Source organism: Vicugna pacos, chromosome X (assembly GCF_048564905.1).
Source record: "Vicugna pacos chromosome X, VicPac4, whole genome shotgun sequence".
Taxonomy (NCBI): domain Eukaryota; kingdom Metazoa; phylum Chordata; class Mammalia; order Artiodactyla; family Camelidae; genus Vicugna; species Vicugna pacos.
In genome coordinates this window covers 105,337,044-105,354,711 of record NC_133023.1, presented here as the reverse complement: position 1 = coordinate 105,354,711, position 17,668 = coordinate 105,337,044, and the positions used below count along the sequence as shown (strand labels likewise).

Genomic DNA, 17,668 nt, shown 5'->3' with positions numbered 1-17,668 from the left:
TCCTTTCTCATCTATTATCTCAAGAGCACTCCTGAAGCTTCCTAAGACTTTGATGTGTAATGTCAGCGGAGACCTTGCTGTACACAAGGCACCTGAAGATGCAATCGGTAGCGAAGGGTGTGCAAGGGCCCAGGCTCTCAGGCCCCTAATCAGTGGCCTGGGACTCGTCACTCTGTACACGGATGGCATCTGCTGGGCCTTGCCAGCTCCAGGATCCTGTGCTTTCAGTTTTAAAAGCACATCACTTAATAAAATCCAAAAACTGACAGAACATATTCCAAGGAAATGGGGGTGTCAGTTGTTGTCTCATGATGCAAAGCACTGGTCAAGCAGAAGGAAAGAAAGCATCTCAATAAGATGATATGCTTTTAAAGGGTTTGCCACAAGCCACAAGTACAGTACTGGATAGAGGTCCCTTGGGGCTCAAAGCCTATGGAGAATTTTCTTCCTAACAGCCTTGGTTCAGGTGACAACTCTGTACGATCATTCCCTTAACCACGCAACCAGAAACTAGCCCATTTTGAGATAAATATTTATTCTGATCTATCAGTGATCCAAACTAATTTCAGTGTGTCAGTATAAATGATTCAAGCAACTTCATCAGACCATCTGATTCAGATGTAATTAAAGGACAGAAAGAATTTCTACCTCATCTTGCCAACAAGAACACTGAAGTGGAAAAAGCAAATGACTCACAGGTGACAGAACACCAAATCTGTAACAGAAATATGAGCATACACTGAGTGGTAAGTTCCACCTGGTCTCCTTAGAGCCTGATCCATCAGGGAAGGACACCTGGGAAAGAGCCTTGTGGCAAGAGTCTCATGGTCAGACCCTCAGCCCACTTAGCAACTGGGCACACAGCACTGTGCCAAGTCCCATGATAACAAAGAAGTAAACACACTCCCGCTGCAACAGCACTGAAGGGCTGATTTATCGAGGCATCATTTCTGTAATACATTTCCGAAGAACACCTATCACTGCTCACTTCAAAACAGCACGCTGTCTTTAGACCAAGCAATCGGGGGCGAGGCATGGAAGGAGAGAGCAGGCTTTGCGGTAGTATGGTTTGGCTCTGCTTTTTCATTTGTTTAAAGCTCCAAGTTGTCAGCAGGGGCTGGTATGAGGCCTTGGTGGGTAAGAATTCACATATTCAGAGCTACCTTCTCCTCTGTGGCTAGACAACACCCACTGGGACTTATCCATCATGTGGAAGTTGCTACTGGCAAGTGGAAATCCCCTTGTGCGGACCTGGTGGAACCAAATTTCAGGGGTTCTAAGTACTTGTTTCGGTAATGAAATGCAGGTGTGTTACAGTTACTGACTGCAGATGAAAGAGGACCTTTGAGAGACCAGAGGTGGAGTCTTTGTCCCACGCAGCTGATTCCCTGTCTATCAATTTCAGGTCTGCTACTAAGAAAATGGAATTCAGCTCTCAGGACATCTGTGTTTCCAGGGAGATAACTGAGTTAAAAAATTGTGCTACAACATTGTTCAAGGACATTGTCTTTGGGCTCAACACTAATTCCAAGAAATATATATATGTAACATTTGAGAATTATGCCTGCCGAGTTGTCCTGAAGCCCTTTGTTCTTACAATAAACAGTCAAAGGGTAAGAAGGTGCTTTGTCCTATTAACTTGGGGAATTAATATTTAAAAACAAGTTTTTCCTATTGGTAAGGCAACATATAGGATTTTTTCCAACTCTGTTAAAATGCAAGTCACTTTGAAATCATCAAAATAGCAACCTTATCTTTCCATGGATTCTTTTCTGCAAAATTAAAAAAAACTGCCTTAAAAGTAAATCCCCATATTTCTAGGCCCAAAAGGGTCAACAGTAGCTGGGATTATAGACGAGGCTTTAAGGGAGCTTGGATTCAAACAAAAACAACAAAAAGAAGCCAAAGTGAGAGAGGGAGAATTTCAGTTCTCATAGTGACATAATCCTTTGGTTTCTAATACAGTGTACTTGTCTTGATTGTTTACAAACTTGAGACAAAAAAGTATGGCATTCATAATCCAAATAAAAGTACAGGAGACTGGCTTTAAGAAACCACAGTGGAGACTAGGCAAAGGAGACGTGGGTTGGAATTCTGGCTCTTCCATCACCTCCCTTCTCCGGCAACTGTAAGTAAGTAAGCCCACTGAGCAGATGCCTCATTTCCACCCATGGCATGATGGACTTGGACTGGCCAGGGGTCAGTGCACTTGAGCCCAGGTCACTCTTGGTGAGATCTTCAAGCTAAGAATTTTTTAAAAATATTTTAAAAGGGTTGAAAAAACAAAACACAGAGTAGAATGTACACACAGAGATCCTACTGGCCCACAAGCCTAAAATATTTGCTATCTGGCCTTTTACAGAAAAAGTCTGCTGACCCCTGTACTTGATTGATGGTCAGAGTCACCAGAGATACTTGAAAGAGTCCAAACCTTCCAGGACCCAGCCTTCAGAGATGACTTTACAGTAGGATTTGGGGAAGAACCCAAAGCTTTACATCCATAAACCCAAAAAGGGTTTCTCAGGGTACCTTCATGCACATCTAGCTGTAGGAACCACGGTGACAGGTGACCTCCAAAACCCTTCTAGCTCCTTCTAGGACTGGGCATTGCAGTCTTCTGAAATGCAATACCTGTAAAGTAAGTTTTCTTGCAAGAAGGTTTATTCCATCGTTTGCAAAATGATGATCTCACTGTATCTGGACCTAAAATTTTCCAGCTGTTGGGTAATCTTAGCTAAGTGACCAAACTCTTCTTATCCTCAGGTTTCTTGTCTATAAAATGGGGACAGCATTGTCCATCTCAGAGGGTTTCCCTGAGGATGTAATGGAAAGCACCTAGCATGTGTTTGGACCAACAGAGATGCTCAATAAATGGTTATATTATAACTGATTAAATTTTAGTATCACTAACTCCCTGCTGTTCACCATGCTGAAACAAAACAGGAGCCCACTACCTCTGAAAGCAATCTAAGCAGAAGTGAGAGAGGCTGTTTGAGGTAAGAACACATCTGGCTCGCCGAGGGCAAAATCTCTTATATTTCTCCTTCCTTTCAAGGCGTGAAGATGTCTAGCTGGTAACACATCACATGAAGGGACACCAAGAGATTGGGCAAACACTACAAAGTGTGGAATTTTAATCAAGTTTTCCTCCTACTCAGTCAAGCTATCAAAATGACTGGTTTGGGTCCTCACAGTTGGTGACAACAGCAGGTCCCTTTCATAGGAACTCTTTCCCCAGGAGGTTTTGGGAAGCTTGATCATGAAGGACCATTCCAGGGCCTTCAATAAACAAAGGTCTTTGACTTTTTTCTTTAAACCCACATTCATCATTTACTTATTGTTCAATGCTAATGTGCCATTTTTCACGGAAGAAAGCACTGAATCTCTTACTTTACAGGTAATATCTAGCCCATAGGAATTTTCTCCTCTACTTGTCGCGCCTCCCATTTTTTCGATTCTTGAGATCACACCCAGAGGGACATCAAGTAGTAGTGCAGAATCCTGTAATGGACAAAAATGCAAAAGTCAGTATTTCTGTCAGTATAATTAAAACATCAAAAATTTTACAAAAATACGCTTGCAGGGCATTTTGATCTTGGCCCTCTTACCACCTTTTATGAACAAAAATATGATATAGATCGCACATGAAAAAGCAAGCTTTAATATAGTCAGTTATGCCACCAAAATGCGTCCCCAGACACCTGCCCTTCTGCACTGCCTACAGAATAAAGACTAAACTCCTAGATGCACAATTCAAGGGCCCCATGATGTCGCTACCAGCCTGACTCTGCGGGCTTCTCTCCTACGACATTCTTCAGTCCGACTCAGTAAATGCTTTCACCGTTCTTCAAACCTTTTGTCTCCAATCAGACCTAGGTGCTTTGTCCATGGTGTCCCCTTGGCCGAGGATGATCTGTCTTTACCAACTGCCAACATCCTCCCCAAGGCTGCAGCCCTGGCTTGGCAAGTATCACGTGGAATGAAGTCCCACTTCCCGTTCAATCAGACAGAATTGATCCCTCCCTCCTCTGAAGTTCTACAACACGAGATTCGGACTGCCATGGCACCGCTTGCTTCAAGGTCCTGTGGCCGTGAACTTCTGTGTCTGTATTCCCCCACTAGACAGCAAGCACCTGGAAGCAGTGCCCATCTTAGGCATGTGTGCATTTCCCACAGGAGAAGGGCCTGGATGCAGAGCGATGCTTCTCTGTCGTTCCTTATTCATGGCTGAATGCAAGGGGTCCAGAAGACCGCTGGCATGATGGAGGGACGTTCATGAAGTTGTACCGCAATCATCACACCAAGATAACAGCAGCTGCCACATACGGAATACCTCATTTGTGCCAGGCACTGCAACGGGGGCTTTGCACACATCATCCCACTTTATCCTCACAACCATTCTGGACATAGGTGAAGTATTCCCATGTCCTGATGTCACAACCAAAGCTTTAAAAAGCCTCAGTAAGTTGCTTAGTAACTGTGGGGAATGGTTGAGATTCAAGCTAAGGTCTGGGAACAGACATCCAAAGAGCCATAAAAATGGTCCTACCCTTTAACTCCCATAATTGCACCCCTAAGACCTTATCTTATGGCTGTGGTGCAATGGGAGTAGATGCTACATGCCTGAAGGTGCTCAGTGGAGCCAGAGGTGGACATCAGGGTGAAGTAAATTACAGTCAGTCAACTTGATGGGCTAAACACGCAGCTACTAAAATAATTATGGTACATGGAAAAATTAGTTTAAGTGGAAAGAAGCAGCATACAAAATACACTATGAAATATACAATAATGTAAAATATATATTCATATGGACAGATAGAAAGGACTATACAAATTTTTTAATCCAATATTTTCTTTAATTCTGTGTTAGACGACTTTGATAATAAAAACTTTAAAAGCTGCTTACTGAATTTTTGTTCTTTAAAAGATGTCATTTGGGGGGATACAAATAAAGTTAATTTTTTTCTTTTACTTTAAAGCCTTCTCCTTAAAAGACAATACAACAAACTAAGCATTTCTTCATAAAATATAAATACAGCTCATGGGTGTTCTAGAGATTCAACAAGTATAAGACTGTGGTGTATCCATGCCATGAAATACTGCTCAGCTACAAAAATGAATGAACTATGGATGCACGCAACAACCTGGAAGAATCTTAAGGGCATCATGCTGAGTGGATAAAGTTTGTGCGCTGTATGATTCCATTTATATCATTCTTGAAATGACAAAAATCCCAGAGCTAGAGAACCGAGAAGCAGTGGCCAGGGGCCAAGGGGAAGGAGGGCATGGCCATAAAGGCGCGGTATAAAGGGAGCATAAAGCCTAGAAAGGGAGTTTTCCTGCAGTGACGGGAGAGTTGCATATCTTGATTGGTGGTGGCGGTCACATGAATTTGCACATGGCATCAAATGTCATCGAACTGTATGCAAAAACATGCCAAAAACTGAGCCCATGCCAAAACTGGCAAAACTCAAGTACAGTCAGTCTTAGTTAACTGTATTTTGCCAATCAATTTCCTGGTTTTGATAAAGCAGTATAGTTATTGGAGAAGCTGGGTGATGCATACATATGACCTCTCTGTAGTAATTTTCTAAGTTCTTGAGAGTTCATAATTATTTAAAAATAAAGTTTAAAAAGTGTAAGAATGGGGGGGGGAAGGATAGCTCAGTGGTAGAGCACATGCTTAGCATGCACGAGGTCCTGGATTCAATCTCCAGTACCTCCAGTGAAAATAAATCAATAAAACAAAAATAAATAAACCTAATTACCTCCCCTCCACAAACAAAACAAAACAAAACAAAAAAGTGTAAGAGTACAATTCTTGTGGTATCGAAAAAAGAGCACAAACTCTTAAGTTGGACAAAACTGGCACAAATCCGAGTTGTGACATTTATTAGCAGGATGACTTTGGCAAATTACTGTATCTCAGCCACATTTATCTGTAAAGTAGGGATGATTAGAGATAATGGACTTAAAGTACCTGGCATGGTGCCTGTCACATGGTAGCGAGGTAACAATGGAAGTTATTACTATTATTATAGCAAAGAATATCTTCATATGTGTAAGACAGAAAAATACAGTGGATCAGTATGTTCTCACAAGCAGCGACATGACTTTCTGTTGGCACCTGTAAGGAGGCATTTTTTAGTTGTTTCCATGGGGTGAGACCACTCACTCCATGACTGAATTCCAAATGCTTAGAGAAAAAAGACATGACTCAGTAACCGTGTACACATGTAGCTGCTTATTACAATGTATTTACTTCTCAATATAATGTAGATATTAAAAACATACTATCAAGCAGTCCATTACTATTCTTAGATTATACTGAAATGTATGAGTGTCTGTTCATCTGTATACCTAAATGTCAAACTTATACCTAAAAATACATAGACTAGACACTAAATAAGTCTGATACTCTAATATCAAGATGGAAGCAAGAATGCTAATTTAAAAAGCAGAGAATTAGGAGTGAGACCTTGCAGCTCTCTGTCCCTGTATATAGAAAGTTCTATAGCTCGGATTACCCTGACCCAACACAAAGCAGAAAATGGGACACTGAAGAGAACCAGCCAGCTCCTGAGCAAACACACCAGAGTCTACTGAGGCTACCTGCCATGTTCTCCCCGAATGACAGGTTCAAGATCAGATAACCCAGGAGGCCAAACTGGACGATCGAGAAATAGGAAAACTAGCTTAACTCTCTAGAAACCTGAGTCATCACTTATCTAACTATCATTAAATATTTAAGAATTCTTAAAGGTCCATTCTTTTTTTTAATTAAAGTATAGTCGATGTATAATGTGTGCAGCAAATGGATTCATTTATGCAGATATATATATCCCTTTTTGTATTTTTTCATTATAGGCCATTACACAGTATTGAATATAGTTCCTTGTGTTATACAGGAGTACCCTTGTTGTTTATCTTCACAGGTCCATTCTAACTCAACATTCTATGCCTCTATACTTCTAAGTATCTAAAATAGCTGAGACGTAAATATACCCAATAGTCTAAAAATATGCATTCATCTGCACTCTCTCTCGAGTGTATACTGAGTAACAGAAACTGGACTGGATGCTGGGGACCATAGAGATAAATAAGATGTATGTGTTGCCCTCGCAGAGCTCAGGGCTCAGGCTGGGAGATGAGACACATGTACCCAAAGAGCCACAATGCTAGGTTGTTAAGTGTTCAGAGTGATTAAAAAAAAAAATCCAGGTAAAGTGGAATGAGAAGTCAGAGCAGGCAGGACGGTTTCTTACTGATTGGGTCACGTGAAGTTTCTGTGGTGATGACGTTAAAGATTACCCTTAAAAGCTGGAATAGTAGCAGGTGGAGATTGGCCTTCCAAAAGCAGGTAACAGTGACACCGGCTACACATGTAGGAAAGCATGGGGATTTTATTTAAAAAAGCAAACAAAAAAACAAAACCCAAGTGGGCCAGGTTTCAGATAGGATGGCAGGGGAATTCTCCAGGGAGCACCCCAGGGCTTGGATCAGGGTGACTGGGATCCCTAAAATGCGTCTTGAGGAGAAGGCTACCAGGATGGAACACTGCTCTGTGCACATTCATCTAACAGCACCGAGCATGCCGCACCAGCAATGGGAGGGTCTCCCCATTGCTTGCAATCCTGGAAGCTAATCTTTCAGGGCAAGTGAGAGGCTATGAGGATCTGAAAGTAGAGAGTGACTGGGGTGGAAAGCAAAAGGAGGAGGTGAGCCATGGGGAAGAATCACAGATGACTCAGAGTCAGGCCCAAGCGTCTGGGACAATACTGGTCCTACCAAGAGATGCGAAGAATGTCAGAGGGTTTTAGGGGCAAGATTAACATTGACAATTTTAGACACACTGGGTTTGACTGCTAATCAAGTACAGATGGCCAGGAGGCAGCTGGAAATGCAGAACTGGAAGAGATCCTAAAGGCCCCTTAAACTCAAAATGTCCAGAACTAAGCACGTGATGCTTCTCTCTCCAAACTGCACCTTCCTGTCTCGGTGGCTGGCACGCCATCTGCCCAGTGACCAAAGCTGGAAACCTAGACATCATTCTTGACCGTCCCTTCTCCATTATCCCTCATTCAATCTCCATGTTTACTCCTTAAATCAGTCGAGAAACCTGCCCACCTCTCTCCAACTCTACCAGCAGAGGGGCCACTCTAATAAGACAAAGGCTGCTGTGCGGTGGGCAGATCATAAGGGAGCTCCTTTACAAGAGCACATCTGATGCTACCATTTTTCTGCTTAAACCACTTCTGAAGCTTTTCAGTGCTCAACTCTAAAAACCTAAATCGTTAACAGGGTCTACAAGACTAGGTCATCTGGCCACAACCCACCTCCCCTGCTCATCACTTGTTCTCCCCACCCCCAGCGCAGGCACACCGTCATCTTTCCATGCTCCCTTTGGTCTCGGGTCCTCCCATGTGCTGTTCTCTCAGCGTATTCTCTCCAATCCAGTCCCTGCCAAGCAGCCAGGGAACTCCTATTAATTCTTCAGACCATGGCGCAAGCATCGTTTTCTCAGGACAATTTCCCAGGCTCCTCCAACAACTGCACTCCCGTACCTCTCCCACACAACACGTGCCACAGCCTGTTAGACCCTCGGATTATGACCCGAGGGTCACTGGAATGATGACTAGAGAATGAAATAACGAATAATGAATAAAGAATGAAAGATCGGGTCTGGTGCTAGAGAGCTGGAAAGCAACTGACGACTGAGAAAGAAGAGAGTGAGGACAACTCTGGCAGAAATGAACATTGAGAAGGTAGGAAGGAAACATGAACTGCAGTAAAGGCAAAAGGCAGAAGTGGGAGAAGAACCAAGAACACCTGGAGAAAGTGACAAAGGAGGCAGAGGTAATGAACAACACTGATCAGAGCAGCGAGACCTTTGGAACTGAGCAGGGCAAGGGGAGCTTTAATACGGAGCACAAGACAGACCACGAGAAGTGAAGGAGTTAACAGTCCGCAAGCAGAAGCAGCGTGTGTGGACTAATTTTTTTTTAAAGTCTGGCAAAGAAGGGGGAGAGGAGGATAGTAGTATCAGGGCAGCAGGGATGCGAGAAGGTGTTTTAAAATAAAGAGGCTTGAGCAGGTCCACGGGTGTAGGAGCCAATAAAAACCACAAATGTAAGACAGAAGTGCTGGTGGTGTCCAAGGTTTACAGCTCCAGTTGCAGCCAATTATAGAGACTGTGGAAGCTCAGTGCTGCCACTCTTGTCAGATGCCCAGTTCTTGGGTGGCATGAAGCAAACACCTGCCCAAAGTTCATTTCAGAATCAGGTATTTGAGAGACAGGGTCTGATGGACATGAGGGCCATCCATCCATCTTGATTCTCCAGGTCCTGTTCCTGTACTGGTAAACCATCAAAACGCAAAGTCATCAGACCCTGTCATTCTAGTCCCTCACAAAGTTAACCTGGATTCTGTCTTTAAAGAGGGTTTTGAACAGTACTCAAGACTCTTGAGGTAATCCTCTGCTTGAAGAATGAAATCACTATGTTCCTATCTTTTAGAGGAAACCCCAACAGCAAATTTCCCCTTGAACTGAATCCAGGAAGAACGTACGGTTTCCAACTTACTGTCAGAAAATGCAAAGTGTATCCATGACACATTTCTCATCTTTCCAGCAGTCCTAAGACTAGAACAAATTATACCACCCAAGGGTTATCGTCTGCTCGGATGGAAGGCTTAAAAGCCTCTATTCCTTGAGATTCCCATATCATCTGAACTCCATCCTATTTTGAAAAAGGGGTGCGTGCAATGACCAATTTTTGGATGGTGACTCCCCAGTGTGAATGGGGAACAAGATTTCTTCGGCTTGAGGGTAGATCCATAGATGTTTATGTTATTCTTCATAAACTTTCTCTCTTAAATATTTCCAAATAATTTTTAAAAGTAGGGGTGAGAACAGCAGGGCTGGGTGAGGATGCCTATGTGTTCTCATGGAGGAAACAGCCTGAGGGAAATCCAGGGCAGAAAGCGTATGGCTGGTCTAGGGCACAGCGAGCAGGGTACCCAAGCCCACACTGGGGGATGCCCTGCAAAGAGGTGGGGAGATGAGTTGGGGGGAGCTGCAGAGGACCATGGATACTACAGAATCCAAACGAGGGAGAAAAAGAGCCCCTGAGGGTTTCCGAGCAGGGGTGGTAAGAGTGTACGAATGTCTGAGGGAACCAGAAAGGAGCGGGGAGAGGCCCGGGAGATGGGTGCTGGTGATCACACCTTGGACCAAAACCGAAAAGGACGGGGCAACGTGAAGAAGACTGCAGAGGAGAAGGGAGGAGGCAGGAGGAGGGGACTCCAGAGTGGCTGGAAGAAAAGGAACACCATCGAGAGGAGCAAGAACACTAAAAGAAGGAAGTGGGAGGGAGGAAGAGCTGGAGACTTTTGGCTCGGCCGTGTGCCCGGATGCCAGGTGGCCAGTCAAGGAATCTCCAGCAGGTAGTGAGAACTGAAAAGCTGGGGCCACAAGAAAAGTTGGTGCTAGAAAACCAGGACTGGAAGGACCAGGGAAGGGGCTGGGGTGGCATCTGCTTTGCCTGGCGGTTGTCATCAGATGGGATGAGGGTGTGGGAGAGGGCTCGGTGAGAGCTAAGAGTTTTCTTAACACACAATGTTATCCCGAGAGAAATGACTGAGGCCCCAGAGGAGGTGAAGCCTCAGGAGAAGAATGAATAGAGGGAAGTGTGCTGAGGCCTGGGAGCAGGAGAACCTTCCACTGGGGAACCGAAGGAGGAGAAAGACAGGGACCAGACGCCCGTCACCACCACCTCTGTCCTCCCCTGGCCCCCAGTGACGTCACGATGGCCACCAGCCAGGGCCTCTGTTCCTTCATCTTACTGAACCTTGTAACATTTCACTCCATGGTCCGCTCCTTTCCTTCTCGAGATTTCTCTCTTCTACTGAATTCCACCAAAGCCTTCTCTCGGGAGGTTGTCTTCTACTCTGACTCCTGCTTCTTTGGACAGATGTTCATGCCCCTGGGCTTCTCTCTGAAGCCTGCATCTCTTTTTGGGTCGCGTGTTCTTCTAGAGGACTCTTGTGGATGCATACATTTGTTAGCATCACCAATATGCTCAGAACTTCAGAAGCTTCAGGCTCACATTTCCAACCGCCTCAGACATTTCCCCCTAGTCCTTGCATGGTTCTAAGTCTCCATGTTCAGACTGACTCCCCCAGGAGGCTGAGCTCCCATGTGTTCCTTCTCCTACAGTGTCTACTCCCACAAACGACAGCAGCTCCAAGTAGTCAAGAAAAAAAATGGAGGGATCATTCTCAATTTAAGTCTTTCCTTCAACGTGCAACTTAAAATGCCACCCAAATCCTCCTGAACCTCGCGTGGCTGTCCCCTCTTTTCTACTGCAACGATGACTAGATAAGGCCCTTTGTGCTGACCTGGGAAACCAAAACAACTTCCTAGATGGCCTCCTTGCTTCCAGTCTCTCCCTTCCCTAATTGGTCACACGCACAGAAATCTGACTTCGCTTCCTGAAACCCACATCGATGTGCCGTTCTCCACGTGCTGTGCGCGCTGTTGCACTGTGACTTGTAAGACTTCTGAGCCTGGCTAGTCTTCCAGCTTCATCTCTTCCCAGGCCCTACTCCTCTCTCTACCCTTTATGGTTCAGGTCCAACAGATCACTCAGCCATTTCCATAGTATCTGGGGCTTTTCCAGATCATTCTATGTGCAATACAGAAAAGTACCGTATGGAGATGGAAGCTCTCTACCTGATTCGCTCCTCCCTCTCTCCCTCCTACCAGGAAATCATCACCATTCTTCAAGACATGATTCAAATATCACCTCCTCCATCAAGCATCCTGTGGCTCATCAGTTGGTTCCCTGCCCTCTCCCTTGTAACCTAACAGCATCACACACCCACTGCAGGCTTTGCCATATTATACCACAATCTTGTCTCCATGTCATGCGCCCAGCATGGTGTCAGAGTTCCCAGAGCGCTCAGTGAGTGGTTCTGGAATAGGATATGGATGCATAAAGGAACAAAGGGCTAATTTGTTATTCTCATCCACAATATCGCCTGAACCAGAAGGACTCCTGGAAGGGAAACTGGAAGCAGTCTTGCCCATGGCAGTCCACAGATGACAGCATATTACATGCCTAAATAGCCCCTAAATGTGGTCACAAGATCAAACCAAAGCCAAATCTTGGAGCACCCTCAAGGTCAAGAGCTGGCTATGGGACTTCTCAACTCCAAAAGCCATGGTGGTGTTCACAATGCCATGATTTACTAGGCACAATGCTGTGGTCAAAGCATGGTGATGAGACCTGTTCCCTCCTGGGTTCACTCCCTGAATACTTTTACTGAGCCCCTATTGTCAACTGGATACTATGGTAGCTAAGCACAGAGGGCCACAAGGATTCCCCATTAGTTGAAGCTACAGACAGAGGAACAAATAAATACGGCTAAATTCCTTCATTCTGCACAGCCTGACTGAGCACCTACAATGTGCCAGGTTCCGTCCTAGGTTCTGAGAGCACATCGATGAGCAGATATGACGCATACCCACCCTTAGACAGACAAGGTAAAGCAGTGAAATATATCAAAGAGGGGACAGTGGCAAGTGCCCAGGAGAAACACATACAGAGGAAAGGGGGGAGGCAGAGGCAGTGGAGGGAGGGTATTAAATGTTTAGGCCAGTGGCCAGGGAAGGTTTCCCAGCAATAAGTGTTAACACAGAGACATGAACAAAGGCTGTGGGGACACAGAGAGGGAGTGATTCCTTTGATGGAAGCCGGACAAGGCTCCAGAGAGGACGTGACTTTTTGAAGTGGGTCCTAAAGGACGTACAGTGACTTCTGAGAGGGCATCCGGGTATAGAGAAGAGTAGAGAAGAGCAGAGAAGGGCCCCACGCGCTGGGAAGAGGGAAGGGGCTTTGCGTAGCTGGAGAACAGTACTGGGAGCACTGGGGTGAGTCAGGGCGAGAGGCGTCGGAAGGGTTTGTACACTACACAAAGGAGAGCGGATTTTACTCCAACGAGGGTTTTCGGGTTGAGAAGTAAGCTGGTCAGCCTAGTCCTAAGGGGGCTCGGTCTGGAGGCGGGGTGCAGGGCAGAGTTGAGGGGAAGACCACGAAGGGGAGCCAGGGAAGGACGGAAAGGAGTGACAATCCAAAGATCACAGTGTGTCCACTGCCCAAGAGATCGGGGGCTGGAAACCTGCCCTTGACACCTCACGACATGGGACAGCAGATCCCAAGTCAGGCGGCGCTTCCCCGGCAGTGTTTACCTACCTGAAACAAACAGGGGTCCACTCCAAAATGCCAGTGAGATGAGAGCTCTTCGTCAAACACACAAGAAACATTCACATTGTGCAGCAGAATCCACAATCAATGTTCTTATTTAGGACTTTAAGATACACTAGGATGACTGTGTTTTGAGAAACCGAAATGGCTTTCTCTGTTTTCTGCCATTAGCTGCTTGTTTTTAATACTTGGACTAAATGGTGTGGCCAATTGGTCAAAACATTGACATAAAACTTAGTGGAAGAAGGCAAATATTAGTAGTCAGTGTCAACTGGGTATTTCATTCACCCGCTCCGCGCTAATCCCTATCCTCCAGAGTGCTGTCTGAAAACAAAACAAATAAAGCTGGCTAAGTGCTCGCCCAGCTACCAAAGTAATGCATGCTCACTCCAAGTAGGCGGAGGAAAACAAAGCATGCACAATTCCACCATCCAAATATCCCAAGGACTACAACTCTTGGTGTATTTCCATCTGGCCAATTCTCGACAAGACAGTTTTTGTTTGTTTTCTGCAGTTGAGATCACAGAATAGACCCAATCTTGTCATGGCACCGTGGTTGAAATAATTTCCCCAGTTCATCATCAGTGACAGCATAAAACGGAACCGGGCATGTGTGGCTGCTCAACCAGCCAAGAGTCTCAGAGGTGAAAGACACTGTAACACTTGCTCTAATGCGAATTTTTGATAATTCTCGCATATAGTAGCATCAAATCTCTCAATCTGTCCCGATTTGATACTTGGGAGCTGTACAGAATGAATCTCACATTGGCTGGTTATATTATATTATATTAACTTTTGTTAACTCAGCCTACAGGTATGTTAACTTTTTAATCAATCCTATCCAACTACTGGATCAAATAAGATTGAGCCCCTATAAAGACAGACCTCTTCCATCCTTTATTGATACAACTGGTTTTTATGAAGTAAACATTATCTACAATGAATTTTAAAGTATTAGTTTCATTCTAATATCTTAGCCAATTAAGACTGCTTCAAACTCCTTCCCCTTTGCTTAAATTAGCATCAAGGTTCAGTGCCACTTACACAGTCTATACCTCCACCTAACTGCACCTCCGCCATTCAGCCCATGCTTCTTTGTCAGGGTCTGTCACATGCCTTGATTCCATCAAGACAATGTGTCAGTAACACTTCTGATGTTTTCTTTTTTTCCTAGGTACTTAATCATCTGTTCAAATAACTAATTCTACAGTTGTTGCCAATGGTTGCCAAGGGCTGACATCCAGCTCATTGCTCTGTTAACTTCCAGAACCTTCTTTCCCATTCTGGAAAACTAGAACATTTGCTCATATCCAGTCTTGCTTAGAAGCCTGAACAGACTCACAGAAATAAAATGCCCAATCTCAGGACCATGTGAGCCTATGAACACTGCATAAGTGGGCTCCCACAGCTAAGGCAATAAGAGTAATAAACAGCAGCTTTCAGAATTTGGACACAGAAATGAACATAATTTTTTAAAAATCAAGAGGCAAACTGATCTAGATTAGAGCTGTCCTGAAGAGACTGTGGGGTGAAAGCAGCAAAACGAAAGCTAGACCCCCCACCCCGAGACACTCTCGACATCGCCTACGCACAGGCTGCCACTGGGCTACTCTTCCATGTGCCCTGGACCGGTATATCCCTCCCTTAGTCCATCCCATCAAAATATAGCCTCGCCTGCAGGTGTTCATTCATTCTTTCCCTCCTGGAGCTCCCCGTCTCCATCTCATTGTTCCATCAATGGAACACTGGTTGAAATGCTGTGGCAAACATTTTATGGCCTTGGAATGAAAACAGAGAGTGGCACTAAGCTATGCCATAGTCATCCTAGTTCTGAGCTGCTAGCTGGCATTTTGTCATTGAATACTTGGCCTTAACAACGGATTCACATCAGCATCCTCCTCTGCGACGTTTTAAAAAAATTACCACTGTGCCTGGACCAAGGGCCTGGACACTCAGATGCAATGCACCACAGGCTTCTGTAGTGGCTGTTGAGCTCCACAAGTAGCTCTCGTCGGTGCTTCTGGAAAAGAACCACCGCTCTACCCCTGACTTCTCCCAACTAGCAAATGGGTACAGTTACCAACGCCTTCTCAAAGCTTATGAAAGACAAAGCTTACTTTAATTCACTCTATTCCTACACATACAGGTATTAGTGTTAAATGAGCTTTGCATAAGCCAAAAATTAAGAGCTGAGAAGCAAATCTATCCCCCATGTTAATCTGATCCGCAGTCAATCTTGCAAGGTAGAAGAGAAACAGCTTAGCATTATCTTTAACAGTTAGGGTCATCTTTATGGTCTTAGATTCTACTTACCGTTTCCAAACTTCTTAAATAAAGACGATAATTTGTGATGTAAACTCTTCCCTTAATGGGGCCATTGAAAGGACATATGTAAATAACTTCTTTGTCTATTAAGATAAAAAAAGTACCCTAAAATAATGGAAATATATACCAAGATACACAACAAATGGCACTAATATCAACTATTTGTCTAAGAATAACTATAATAAAAAAGCACTGAAAAGGTCAAAAGCACAGGCAGTGTCTCCACACTACCGTGCTAGGTTGAGTGGGGCCACATGTAACCTGCAGGCCCTAGCGGTGCTTCTCTGAGTGCACCCGCCATGCTGCCCCTACCCGGGGCAAGGTGATAACAGCTAGAAAGCGGAAGTGAATGAGGGTACTGACCCTCAGGTGGTTGTCAAGATTAACTACTGACTGCGGACTTCAACCAGAGGATGGCGATTCACATAGGACAGTCTCATGGACTAACCCCTAAATGGGGTTTGAGGTTTGCCAGCGTCTAGTCACACAAACATCACGATGTTTTTAATAAATGAGTGTCAGCAGTAGAAATGTTTCTATAGTCTCTTCTTGCTCTTTTAATAGTCCAGAGAAGAGCTGAGCGAGACTCATTTCCCACATTTAAGTGATACAGAACAGATGGCCAAGAGATCAGCACATCTTTGGTAGAATCAAACATAAGGAGAAACTAAATCAGGAGAGTTGACTTATCATAACAAAAATACATCTTTCTCCTATCTCTCAAGGATGTCCTTGAATGTGTTCATGGCATGCATTTATTTATTTGTTTGTCTGTTTGCTTGTTTATAGTAATTGGGAAATCCCTTTCTCCCCAGGTGCTAAATGAGAAATATCCAGTCATGCTAATTTAATCAGTCGCTGCCTCAGTTAAGGTTCTGGTGCTAATACAGAGCACCAAAGCTTCATATGTGAAGACCACCAAACGGGAGCTAGCCTCTCTATGCTTATCCACAAATTGGCATGGACACATGCCACTGGTTTCCTTTTCAAAACTAGGATCACGTGTGCAAGTCAGTGGCCATGACATAGTTTCTCAAGGTGCATGGCTAACTGATTCCCACAGGCACCCATATAGATGACCTTAATCTACTTAGCGCCATGTTTTCAGCCATTTAAGCTGAACAACCCAGATCTTAGTCAGTAAACCGAAAGGTTCTCTGAAACAATGGTGACTGTATCGTCACCAAATGGGAATCTGAGAGGGGGATGTCGACTCTAATATAAAATGTGAATGCCCACAACATCAGCACTTCGCTTAGAAGCTGTCGGGTGCTTCTATATTCTTAAGCCGGAATGATCTAGACTTCCCAAAGTAGATATCTTCCTCTTCATATGAATTTATAATGAAAAAATAAGCCAACAACAATCAGAATGTTACATCAACATTACTAACTTCACCTACCTGGCAAAAGAAAGATGTTTTAAACCAATATGGTCTTTTATATTTCAAAGAAGAGAATACTTAGACTTTAAGCCTTTAAGTTGATCATTTTAAGGCATACATCATAGACTGGAAAACCTTAATTCCATTTTGTTCATATAACCTCAAACCATAAGGGCTTATAGCTCCAATAAGAGACTTTCAAGAGAAAATCCACATTTCTTTCCAAAATAGTTCTGTCTTTGGTACAAAGCAAAAAATCTCACTGCCCCAGAGAGCATGAAGCTCTTGAGGGAACTCTTTGATCAAGAAACTCTAATAATAGAGTTCCCTCTATAGTAACACTTTTAAACAAAGCTAGCTTATTTGTCTAAATTTGACTTCTAAAGAGCCACCTGATCCTGCTGGATCTCTCATCAATTTATGCAAATCCAAACTTCCCAGGATCCTTACCAGTAATGCGAGTTTCTCCTGGAAGCTGAGGAACAGCCTCACCCATGTCCCGATTAAGTCCATCCCTAGAAGTCTGGAAACAACACAGTGCAATCAGCACTCATAGCATGACATTTGCGCTGGATTTTAAGAAACTAACCCATAATACCGGGTTTTTTTCTTTTAATTTTTTAAACTTTTTTTTGGAAGGGGGAGGTAATTAGGTTTACTTACTTAGTTGCTTAATGGAGGTACTGGGGATTGA

The 17,668-nt window shown here is 44.1% G+C and overlaps 1 protein-coding gene across 2 annotated transcripts in view; it reads right to left on the bottom strand.

Moving 5' to 3' along the window:
• MTM1 (myotubularin 1) overlaps positions 1–17,668 on the bottom strand; it is a 95,165-nt gene that overhangs the window by 53,011 nt on the left and 24,486 nt on the right. For both annotated transcript variants that reach the window (XM_072956120.1, XM_072956121.1), the window contains exons 3-5: positions 17,425–17,497; positions 15,579–15,673; positions 3,391–3,501 (exon numbers count right to left, since the gene is read on the bottom strand). In XM_072956120.1, the coding sequence (XP_072812221.1) occupies positions 3,391–3,501; positions 15,579–15,673; positions 17,425–17,497 (279 nt within the window). The remainder of the gene's footprint in view (positions 1–3,390; positions 3,502–15,578; positions 15,674–17,424; positions 17,498–17,668) is intronic.